At 48.2% G+C, this 11,485-nt stretch overlaps 1 protein-coding gene across 3 annotated transcripts; it reads right to left on the bottom strand.

Annotated features, from left to right (window-relative positions):
• Positions 1-1,218: 1,218 nt before the first annotated feature.
• On the bottom strand, positions 1,219-5,976 carry LOC120689790 (dormancy-associated protein homolog 3-like). Of its 3 annotated transcripts, XR_005681438.1 has the most exons (5): positions 5,732-5,976; positions 5,420-5,614; positions 2,810-4,415; positions 2,405-2,715; positions 1,219-1,769 (listed from the first exon to the last, which is right to left on the bottom strand). XR_005681438.1 is itself a non-coding variant. In XM_039972187.1 (3 exons), exons 1-3 carry the CDS (start codon positions 5,841-5,843, stop codon positions 4,324-4,326), a joined length of 399 nt encoding a protein of 132 aa, XP_039828121.1. In that variant the 5' UTR covers positions 5,844-5,972; the 3' UTR covers positions 3,878-4,323. The 3 variants fall into 3 exon arrangements, 1 of the variants encoding a protein (XP_039828121.1); XR_005681437.1 differs by having other exon boundaries at positions 2,405-4,415; XM_039972187.1 differs by lacking the exons at positions 1,219-1,769; positions 2,405-2,715 and having other exon boundaries at positions 3,878-4,415; positions 5,732-5,972.
• Positions 5,977-11,485: the final 5,509 nt, after the last annotated feature.

Raw genomic sequence — 11,485 nt, 5'->3', positions numbered from 1 at the left:
GCAAGAACTTCAGAACGGTGCCGGATAACTGCTGGACTGCAGGTGCAGGCCGACTCCAACGGGCAGAAACCACCTAGCTGCTGCAAACACTGCTGCCAGCATCTTCCAGCGTCCTTCACTGGCTCTAGATGCATGGCAGCTAATCTGAAACTGTAGCCAATTCCTATGCATATGTAGCCAATTTTAAAGGATGGTTCAAAAAAGAATCAGGTAGTAGTGACACAGTTATAAGGATATTCCCGTGCCATAAATTCATTTTCAGCACACATACCTGCATTATATTTTCAAGTAAATAGCTGAAATACTATTATTTCTGAATATTGGCAAATCCAAAACTAAGCAAATCAGTACCTAGAGTGTAGAAGCTCATGTAAGGAGCAATGGGGTAAGCGACACAGTCCTCAGGTATCTTCCTGATTTAGCATGACTTAGGATAATAATGTAGCATTGCCGATCCATGGCCCTCAGAATAGCAGCTACAAGTAAGTCTTGTTCACCTAAATAGTTGTTCACTGAGAAGCTTCAGATTTCCTACATCCCAAATCTGCTTGACTTGAGCAGCGTTTCAGATTGCACTTCAGATCAGCATGGCGTACCGGCACGTTATCATCAGTGGCTCCATGATGATCTTCTTCAGGAATTCAGAAAAAAATGGTCCACCCATCCCCACGTTGAGTGTGCAATGCACGGGCCGCAACAGGAAACAGACACCCTTGCTGTCTGCAAATGGGCGCTCTCCTCTACCTATCAGTTTCCTACATGCCTGCTTAATCCGAATTTGCCAGTGACCCAGAAAGGGGTTTGATCTTCGTACAACAAGGCCTTGTTTGGTTGTTCCTGGAACATCCTGGAATACATATTCTAGACTCCGCATGAAGTACTAAATGAAGTCTATTTGCAAAACCTTTTCAGATATGGATGTAATTTTTCGCGACAAATCTAATGACGGTAATAAATCGAAAATTGATTACAGTGATGCTACAGTAACCATCCTCTAATCACACGATCAAAGGCCTCATTAGATTTTTCAGGCTTCCTAGCACAAGGGTTCTGAAGTTGGTTTTCTAAACTGTCTTTGTTCGACACCTCTAATAGGCGGTCAAAGTCCGTTCTAGGTTATTCTAGGAAGTATCCAAACAAGGTCAATGACGAGGCGCTAGCAGCTACCAACCATTTCCAGACTCGGTAATTCTTTTGTGCACGCATCAAGAGCACGATGAAAATGGTGCACAATGCACATGTAATAGAAGCGTCACACATATACATTATCAAAAGGTTAACACGCCTGCACCTAATTATATGCATCAATCAAAATAATAGGCGGATCCCCACTAAACAAAACACGCTCTGCACACCGCTGATTTACCATAGCAGTAGAGGAGACAAAGTAACAAACTAGTCAGGATGCAGCAACAAGATCCCCGCAGCCTAGAGCTGCCTTCAAGAGTAGATGGAAAACTATACACAATAGCATCCATATGATATAACAGTAGAGAGGTAAGGCAAGACAACCCACAACTTCTCTCCATGTCCCTTTTGATGTCTTCTCTCCTAGATGAAGTAGATGCCAAAGCATGAAGATCAGCAGAACAGGCCCAGCAGAAAATCGCAGGTCCTAAAGAGTTATGCAGCCAAAATAACTCACTATTCCTCTCTACGATCACCACAGGACACTTCATTCTTGATTTAGAAGACCTTGCACCATTAAGTCCTTCATGCACTTGAAGAACCTTCTCTTGGCCCCTCACTTGTAGAGGCTGCCCCAAGTGCTGCAGAAACACATTAAAAAAACACACATCATCTAAATGCGGAATAATTTTGGCCTCATTGAACATTTGTAACTCACTAGCCACATGGACTAACAAGTTGCCAGCAGTGGCTAAACAAGCAACACTAACTTGTTATCAAGAGCTCCACCATTAAAATGGCGCACTTGCCCAAAGTGAAACGAGCTCAAAATTCCAGAGTGTAAGTGTGTAACCTCTCTTTACTTAGCACATATATCATCATCCGTTATCCCATATTTCTAACCTTTAGGAGACAATTATAGGTTCCACAGCCAAGACATTTACTGAGTTAAAGATAAGAGCAAGGCTGCTATATATCTGTACTGTACAAACTCAAGGTGATGACCTTTCTGTTCCTCTCCTTGATCAGCCTTAGATCAATTCAAAAGACCCCATCATCTGTCCCTAACATTATAAACGGAAGTCCTACGGACATGTAGCCAATTTTAAAGGATAGTCCATAAAAGGAATCGGGGTAACACAGTTTTATTGATATTCCCTTTTCATCAACAGACCTTTTTTTTCAATTCACATGCCATCATCCATATTTTGAAGTTACAAGCTGAAATATTACTAATTCTGAATATTGGCAAATCCAAAACTAAGCAAATCAGTACCTGGAGTGTAGAAGCTCATGTAGGGAACTACAGGGTAAGCAATACGGCCCTTAGGTATCTTCCTAATCCGTCGAGACTTCAGATTGACAACAAAAAATTCCCGATCCTTTGTCCCCATCAAAATGGCAGCCATGCCATCCATACAACAAATTGTAGCAATCGATGCCGGCAAGGTACCAATTGTCTTGAGATCAATGGTGTGGCTTAGTGCCCAGCTTGCATTGGTACCAGACACCATCGACCACAGGCAAAGTTTAGACCCATCCACAGCGGCAAATCCCAGACTACCATCCGCCATTGTCATGAGCGCTCTGCGATTATAGGGTTTGTGTGGCAAGTGAATCAGAGATATTTCCTGCGTGCCCAAAACATGTTTCAGGATATTCTTGCTCCTCCCCCATTTACCAGATATGAAGCGGAGTGCATTCCCCACAACGGCACCAGGCACATCCAGGTGGATGCGGGCACCGCGGAGCTGAGCAGAGGCTGGTCCGCTCCATACGCCTGTCTCCGACGAGTAGACGCAGGCGAGCGCCTCCCATTCCCTTGGGCCGGTGCAACACGAAAACCACGAGGAACGGGCTGCGGTGGCAGTCGAGGTGGTCGCAGCCTCCTTCCACCGCGGCACAGAGCACCGCCGCGGTCCAGTAGAAACCCAACGGCAACGGGTACTGGGGCGGGTACACGTGCTCCGGCAGCTTGGGAAGCCGGTGCTGCTCCCCCGTGACGGGGTCCCAGACGACGAGGCCGTTCCTCATGCATCTCCTGGTGTCGAGAAGCACGCGGCCGTGGCGCGCGTCGACGGCGCGCCAATTGCCGGGCCCGGGGATGGCATGGGGCAGAGGGACAGAGGAGGTGGGGACGAAGCGAGAGGTCCATCGGTTGGTGCAGAAGAACCCCAGCATCGGGGCCGCGCGGTCGAGCTCCCGAAACCTGCGGCGGAAGCGGGGGTCGGAGATGAGGCGGAACCAGGGTTTGCAGACGAGGGCGGCGCGGACGAGGGGCTCGGGCTCTTCCGGGGGGAAGCGGAGGAGGATCTCCTCGATGAGATCATTCGGCACCGCCGACGGCGGCATGCTGCTCCGCTTGGTCCGGCGGGCGGTCGCCGGTGGCGGTGCGACTGCGACCTGCGAGGGATTGATCGATCTGGAGAGGTGCCAGCTGGATGCCTGGACGGACGGCTGGATTTGCGCGAACTCCGCGCTTGCGTTTTCCACTTTTCCTGCTCCTTTTGCTACACCTGAAAATCTGAAATCCCTAAAGCTTATTAGAACTGAACGGTTGTGCATTTGCGCATCTCGAAACGCCGTGATGTTATGGTCTGCAGACAGCTAAACAAAGTTGGAGCAGGACGTCCAGCAACAAAATGCGAACTGAACCTGCTACGGTCAGACCTGTTTTGCGACTCGAGATGCTGAACAGTCAATGCGGTCGATGTTCAATCTACGAATGTGCTGCACAGCATCCATCACATAGCATCGCGGATTCACAGTGAGTTCAAGCAAACACCTTCAGTTTACAAGATACCACACATCAAAAAGGATTACATTACATGCACTCCACCTCAAACCCCGCTAACATTACAGGCAAGACCCTATCCATTTGACACGCAGCAGGTAGAGGGAACAAACACAACGCAGCAAGGGCAAAGCTCCACGCAGCCCTGCTGCCACATGCACACTTCAGCAGCTTATTGACACGGCACACCACAAAGAGCTTTCAACATATTCAACAAACTAAGCCACACTGTGGATGCAAAAACACTAGCATAGCAGCATCTACAATATATCACAGTAGAGGTAAGACGGCCCGTGGTTTATTCCTGTTCCCCTCTTGATGTCCTCTCTCCTCCTCCCCTACACCTTTGGTGAAGTAGATGCTTGTCAACGAGCAAAAAGGTGTGTGAGCATGTTGCGTGCTCACACTTCGAAGGGAGGAGTGGGGCTGGTCGTCCCTGGTGGGGATGCCCTCTCATAAGCATCAGACGATGATTTCCTTCTGAAGCGACCACCTGAAGAATTCAGTACTCAAAGTTAGGCAAGATTCAATCAACTGAATGAAAGAGAGAACACTCTGAAACACTGAAGAGCTAATATTTAGCTGTATTACTGAAGGCCCATGTTATTCAAACTAACAAGTATTCACGCTACTCACTCTGGCAAACGGTGGAGAAAATATTAGCATCAATAATAGTTAAAGAAATACATTCCAAGAATTCTAAACTAAAACACGGTTGTAGAATTTGCAATAGAATCAAGACAGTGAAATGTGAATTGATTGCAAGTGTCCTTGAGTGACGATGGGACTTCTATAGTGATGGATTCAAAAACGCGCCTCGAATAATCCATATCATAATACCAGGTTCAGTAGGAGTCATTTGTATACAGCACGAGATCAAGCTTTGAAATAGTGGCTACCTTGAGTTAATTTGAAGCCTTCATTTCTAAAACCATCAACAGAACATATACTGGAAGCTTAACTAAGGCAAGACCATCATGTATGTAACGATTTCACCAAACATGTACCTTGCATATGATAAAGCAGGTCCAGACGTGATACAGATAATGAGATAATACTAACAAATGAAACCAAACCATATCTATTATTGGTTTATATTATAGATAGAGAAATTAAAGAAAAACACCTTCCTTTTGAGGTGTACCCCACCTTCACACATGATAGCTACGTTTATCCGAAATGGTTGCTTCATTTCAAGACACAAATGATAACTTATCAAACAGTTAATCCGATAATATGCAAGCCAAGTATCCACGATAGCGACCCGAGAGCGAAATGCGCCCACTGGGAGGAAATGTCCAAAGAGCCCCTGGCCCGGTAGCCCCATCTAGATGCTTCCCAACTGGGCGACAAAACCACGCAAGCGAAAGCCACCGGTCACGTCGTTTCCAAGGAGACACGGGTGCGCGGGCACGAAATGACTAAACTGCCCCTATTCCTAGGAGATGGTTAATGCGAAGGGAGGGAGCAAGGGGTCCAGGAGTCTCGGGCACTCACCGGCGCCGGCGAACGGCGAGATGGGCGGGGTGGTCCCAAGCGGCGAGGCCGGCGGCGTGCTGGCCGCGCTCCTCGGCGACGACGGGTACCCCGCGGGGCGCTTGATCATGATGCTGCGTGTCACCTTGACCGGCGTCTCCTCGCTGCCCGACGCCGGCGACGGCGGGACGAAGGCCGCCGCGTCCCCGGCCGGATCTGTACGACCAACGGGAACCAAACGATCAGTCAGATCGAAGGGAACAACGGCTACAAGGGGTTGTATTTTACGCGTATTTTCTCTTTTACTCCGGCGGCGGCGGCCACCTCGCTCACCATTGATCTTCACGGCGGCGGGGCGCACGGGCTGCTTGCGGAGGCGGCCGAGGCCGGTGTCCGGGCGGGGCCCCGCGACGGTGTCGTCCCACAGCTTGTCGAGGAGGCCCATCCCGCTCCCGTCGTAGTCACCCGGCCAGCTGCCACTGCGCGATACCGATCCCGTGCACGACGCACAGCTCCTTCCCCAAAGCTTCCGGATCTGAGCGAACGAGCGAGAAGAAGAGCCGAGCGGGCGGCGCTTATTTATACAGCAGCTGGGCCTCGGGCCGCCGCGCACTCGCTCCCTGCACCCGGTCCGTGGACCGCGTACTGATGCGGGTGGGCCCGGCACCGGGGTGCACGGCCGGCCCGTCGTGGCGGGTTGCGGGGCGCGGAAGGCAGGGACGTGGCGGGTGTGGATAAGATCGATGGGGCCGCGCACGTGGGGTGGCCCGCCTGCCGGCCTGTGGCGGGGTGCCAGGTGGGCCTTTCGCCGGGCGGGCGTCACGTGACGCGCTCGCCGGCCCATCCCGTGTGGAGAGCCTTTTGGGGTAGAGGCGGAGGCGGAGGCGTACGCGGGCGGCGGCTGCCGCGCGGGCCAGGCGGGCCCGGTGGGAGGTGCTGCGGTTGCGAGGCGGGTAAAGTTCTTGGTGGGAAAAGGTTTCGTCTATCTTCTGCAAAAAAAGATCGGAAGCGGACGGCGGTGATTGATCGAGGTGGAGGAGCAGTAATTTTGACTTGACCGGGCGTGGGGCGGCCGGCGGGTCCGTGCCGTGTGGGGTGGCCGGCTGGGGGGTGGTGGATCCAATCCACCCGGTGGCGTCGTGATCGTGAACCTCTTCGTCGCCGCCTCTCCCGTGTCGCCGTGTGTGGAAATCATTCGCCGCGCGAAGAGAACGGACACTGACATCGATATTTTGTGCATTAAGATATATGATTGGATTGACACGAGCTCCTACGAACGGCCTAGTTCTTTTTCTTAGACCGAGTAAGGTCGTGTAGTATACTAGCATACCGGTATTTTGTACGGTACGTGTTATTAAAAGATGGACCTATAATACGTTGATCCTGTTGGGATATGCACAGCTTAATTTTTCATCTTGTGATGACCATTGAGGAGAACATCTATCATCAGATATACAACGGAAGAATTAAAATCACATGCACTAGAAACACAACGGGGTTGTTCGGATTATAGCCAAACCACGCCACGCCACGGGTGTGGCGAGCCACAGGCTGTGGCAGGCAATTTCAGCGCCACACAATCAGCTGCCGCTGCTGTTAACTGTTCCGTGGAGGATCTGTAGCATGGCGCGGGTAATGTAGCGGTGGCGAGGTGTGGCTATAAACCAAACACGTTGAGGAGTAAAAACTCATGTAACCAATCGGTCCACTCCAAGCTTTCACTATAATCAACAAATAATTACAAGGAGTCTTCTCTAGGACCTTTAGAGGATTACACCAGCAGCAACACATTCATCATGATACACTTGACATCAACAATAACAACAACCACAACTATATAGCAAGAGGTATGACAACTGTTAACTGAGAAATCACAGATTCTGTCCCTTTTGGTAATCAGTTCATATCTCACAAACCACAACTCCACTATGCACAAATTTTAATAGGCAAATAGATCTACGAGTCCTCTGACTACTGACCAAATTTCAGCTCAATCGGATACCGTTTGACCACTTAAACAAATCATCTACCGAAACTGCTCTGTGCTGAAACTGCAGTCACCTGAACTGATAAAACCCTTATCAAATCTGATGCTCTGCTCAACCAATCCTCAAACCAACTGATCAGATCGAAGTACTCTAAGTGTAGAACGAGCTCACCAAGTTTGGCGCAAATCCAAGTACGTTTGAGCCTCCAATCACTGGTTTGAAGCAGATCGGTTCACAGCCACCAAATCTGGACAGATTTGCTTCTTCTTCTTCTTCCTCTCTTCTCTCTAGTTGTGTTGTGTGTGTTCTGCTCTCCCACCGCTCCAAAATGACGGCCAGCAGCTGATAAAGATGAGGTAGGGTTTCTTTGCTTGCCACTTCCTCTCAAGAAGCAATCTCAACCATTGATTCAAACACTACATCAATGATGCACAAGCACTTGGGCTTGTGGGCTGTCTTCATGATATTTGCTGGGCTCCAAATCATCCTTATTTGGAGGGATAGCCCAACAAATCCCTCATATAAAATATAGTTTGATATGGTATGGTCTCCCAAATTACAATTGGACTATTTATTTATTTTATATTGTAATTGTTATGATTATATTTTTTGAATTATTAGATAGTACATTTGATTACATATCTATCCGTATCAAGTTTATTCCATAATAATTTAAAATTGTTGACCAAATTATTGGTCGAAGATTGTAGAATTTGAATTTTGTTATGCATGAATGTTTTAAATTTTGTTATGCATGAATGTTTTATAAAAGGGTCTATACAGAGTAGGTAGATCAAGTAGGGCGTGGAGCTAGTTGGGTTGAGTCTATACATCTACAGTAGCTACAGTACAGAAAATACAGCCCAATTCCTAGAGCCATAATCCTAGTGGCCCTAGGCTCTCCTTCGCCACTAAGAGCAAGTACAATAACATTAGAGCAAATATTATAGCAGGTTGTAAGCAGGTTGAATACTAAGATAAAGAAGAAAGAAGAAGCGGTATGTAAGCTTAGAGCAAGTATTATGGATTGGTGAAAAACTGGCGAAATCCTAGATGGAAGAGAGATATAGCAAGAGAGAGAATGAAGCGGGCGGCTGGTGAAATGCTTGCTCCTAGCTGGCGGAAAGGAGTGTTGTGTCACTACTGTGCAATGAATGCTCAGCAAGGTCTGTCCATAGTCACAAAGTTCCTGGGTCGACCGGATCGAGAAACGGGGTCGAGGGTCGAGGGTCGTCATTTTATAAAATTGTGGTACGAAGGGGGTATACATCTATGGAACGATAAATTTTTATGTGGGACGCGACCCTGATTCATCGGGGTCGATATCTTCGGGTCGATAAAGACAAAAACTATATATGTGCTACTAATGAAGAAACTAATCTGCACAAGCATATAAGAAACATATAAAAGAGTACATTTAGACCATGCTACACGTACTCAGCTCATTGTCTAATAAAAACCACACCAATCCACTGTCCTTAACCTCCTTATCCCAATTAAATCTGCTAGCAATGGGGCTGCGACCCCTTTCAAACCGGGACACGATCCAACCTTGAATGGGACACTGACCCTCTTCGACCCCGACCCTCGAATCGGAACGACGTTCCCGGGTCAAGGGACGAGGCATCGACCCCGAATCCTGTGACTATGGGTCTGTCACCACCGCAGGTGATCTGACACTTCCCAGCTGGTGGCTAACGGAGACCATTAAACTTGCTCTTACAACCGGGTTCGATAGAAGAACTAAAAAACTTTGTGAGAGACCATTAAACTTGCTCTTATAGCCGGGTTCGATAGAAGAACTAAAAAACTTTGTGTGAGAGAGATAAGTGAGTCGGATATTAATGATGAATAACTAACTATTGTAAACTATTGTAAGTATCTTTGCCATCAGCAGCAAACTAAATTATTAATCTTGCTTTTAGGGACGTTGCTGTTAGAGCAAGTATTATGGTGGGCTAAAAGCAGGCTGAATGTTGAGGTGGAGAAGAGAAAAGAGGAGAGAGAAGGAAAGTCGGCTGTTAGGGCAGTTCCAATGGGACATTAATGGTAGTTTCTATCTCTTTTAAATATGTTGACAGCTCAACATTTTACTGATGTGGCAAGATAATTAATGGGGAGAGAGATTAGAAAAGAGAGAAACGGTTTCTTCCTCACGAAACCGAGTCCTCGCAAGAATCGAGACCGGAAGAAACCGGCTATTTGGTGTTGGGGAGACTCTACTCGTTTCCAACGGCTTCTTCACAAATTCATTGTTCCGACATCCGCCGCCGCGCCAAATCGGCCCTGCACCTGGCTCCCAGTCTCATCCGAGCATCACCGGCAGCGGCACTCGCGGGGTTGTCGTGCATCAGCAAGGCGGTGTGGATGACGCCGTCGAAGGCGGCGCGGGAGGTTGGCCATCTGCAGCATCGTGAGGCACTTTGCCGCGCCGTCGAGCACAAATGGTGCTACGAAAGAAAACAAAAAGCAAATGAAGACCCAATCGAGCACAAATGGTGAAAAAAATAGTAGAGAGCAGGAAGACTCAAATCAAACTCCGGCGCCAGCAAATCGAGACGCAAACAGTAGAGGGAAGCTCAAATCAATCTCCGTAGGCTTGCAGCTAGGATGCACCATGGGTGCGGAGGCGGCAAGCTGGACAAAGGAGAGCGAGAACGAGAAAGAAAAGAATGGAGACAGAGAAGAAAGGGAAGGGATAAACCTGTGGGGCAAATTTCTCCTTGGCGACCTCCCAAACAGGCAGGTGGCGGCGGCGGCCACTGTGTTCCACGCACAGTAGATCCATGTCTTTTTTATGATGTATTTAAGTGATCCATTATATAGAAACTGCTATAGAATTTTACTTTGTTCGGCAGACTGGTGCTGGTGGCTGGTGCTGGAGTGGTATGAGAAAAAAATATTGTTGCTTGGCTGGTGGTTGGAGGCTGGTGCTGGAGCGGTGTGAGAGGAGAATACTATTGGGCTGGAGGCTGGTGCACCAGCTGAACAGAGGGATTATGGGTTGGAGAAGATAGTTTCTAAGAATAATTAATTATGTTATTTTTCTCTTGGAAACTGAAATGGAAATTGTCCATTGGGACTGCCCTTAACTAACGGCCAGCTTCGACACAAGAACCAAAAAATTGTGTGAGATAGATAAGTGGGCCATGTATTTATGGTGGAGAGCTAAATCATTATACAAGTGGGCTGAGAGGTGAGCTGCAAAGGTCCTTGCAACCAGCAGCAGGCTAAATCATTAGCCTTGCTCTTAGGGATGGTGGCGATGCATGACCGCGCGCACGTTGCTAGACCGGCCTCGATCGAGTCAGCTGCCACGCACGCATGCGCCCGTGATTAGGGGGTAATGGGCCATGACCCTAGTAGTCTCTTCACAGCCCAACAAAGCCTTTAAATTTTTTAGTTCAAAATTATATAAAATTAAAGTCCGGTTCTTTTAGGGCCCGACTCTTAGATTTTCTAGTTCAAAATATTGGGCCTTTTATCACCTCTACCCGTGATTCGTGGTGACAAACATCTCGCACGCTGCGCCCGACCAATCACGACGCGGTGCGCGTCCGGTCAGCTCCTTGCAGGCCCCCGAGTCTATGGAACCAAACAAACGTCGACCGATCAAGGATCAATTGCACGGTTGGTTCGGGTCATGTTTGGTTTCGGCGCTAGAAAGTGCTAGGGAACTTTGACCGCTAATTACGATATTAAATTAAGCCATTTTATAAAACGAACTCCATAAGCCCTGCGCTAGGAAACTTGAAGAATCTAATTAGACCTCTGACACGTGATTAGAGGATGGTTACTGTAGCATCACTGTAGCTAATTATCGATTAATTATCGTCATTAAATTTGTCACGAAAAGTTATATCCATCTCTAAAAAAATTTTATAAATATATTTCATTTAGCGCTCTATACATGCAAGATTTTTTTCTCAACTCACGTGCGCTGAGAAAACGCGGAAGGCCCCGATCCCCGGCATGCTCGCCGTTGAGCGGGCAAAAGCGATGCGATGCGCCTTCGTCCGCACGAAAAGCGATTCGCGGCCACAGCTCCTCCTCCGTTCGGAAAAGGGTCGTTTTGGTCCGTTTTCGTGTGATCCACGCA

This window comes from Panicum virgatum, chromosome 9N, assembly GCF_016808335.1.
Source record: "Panicum virgatum strain AP13 chromosome 9N, P.virgatum_v5, whole genome shotgun sequence".
Taxonomy (NCBI): Eukaryota; Viridiplantae; Streptophyta; class Magnoliopsida; order Poales; family Poaceae; genus Panicum; species Panicum virgatum.
The sequence above is the reverse complement of the archived record's forward strand: the minus strand, read 5'-3'. Positions and strand labels throughout refer to the sequence as shown.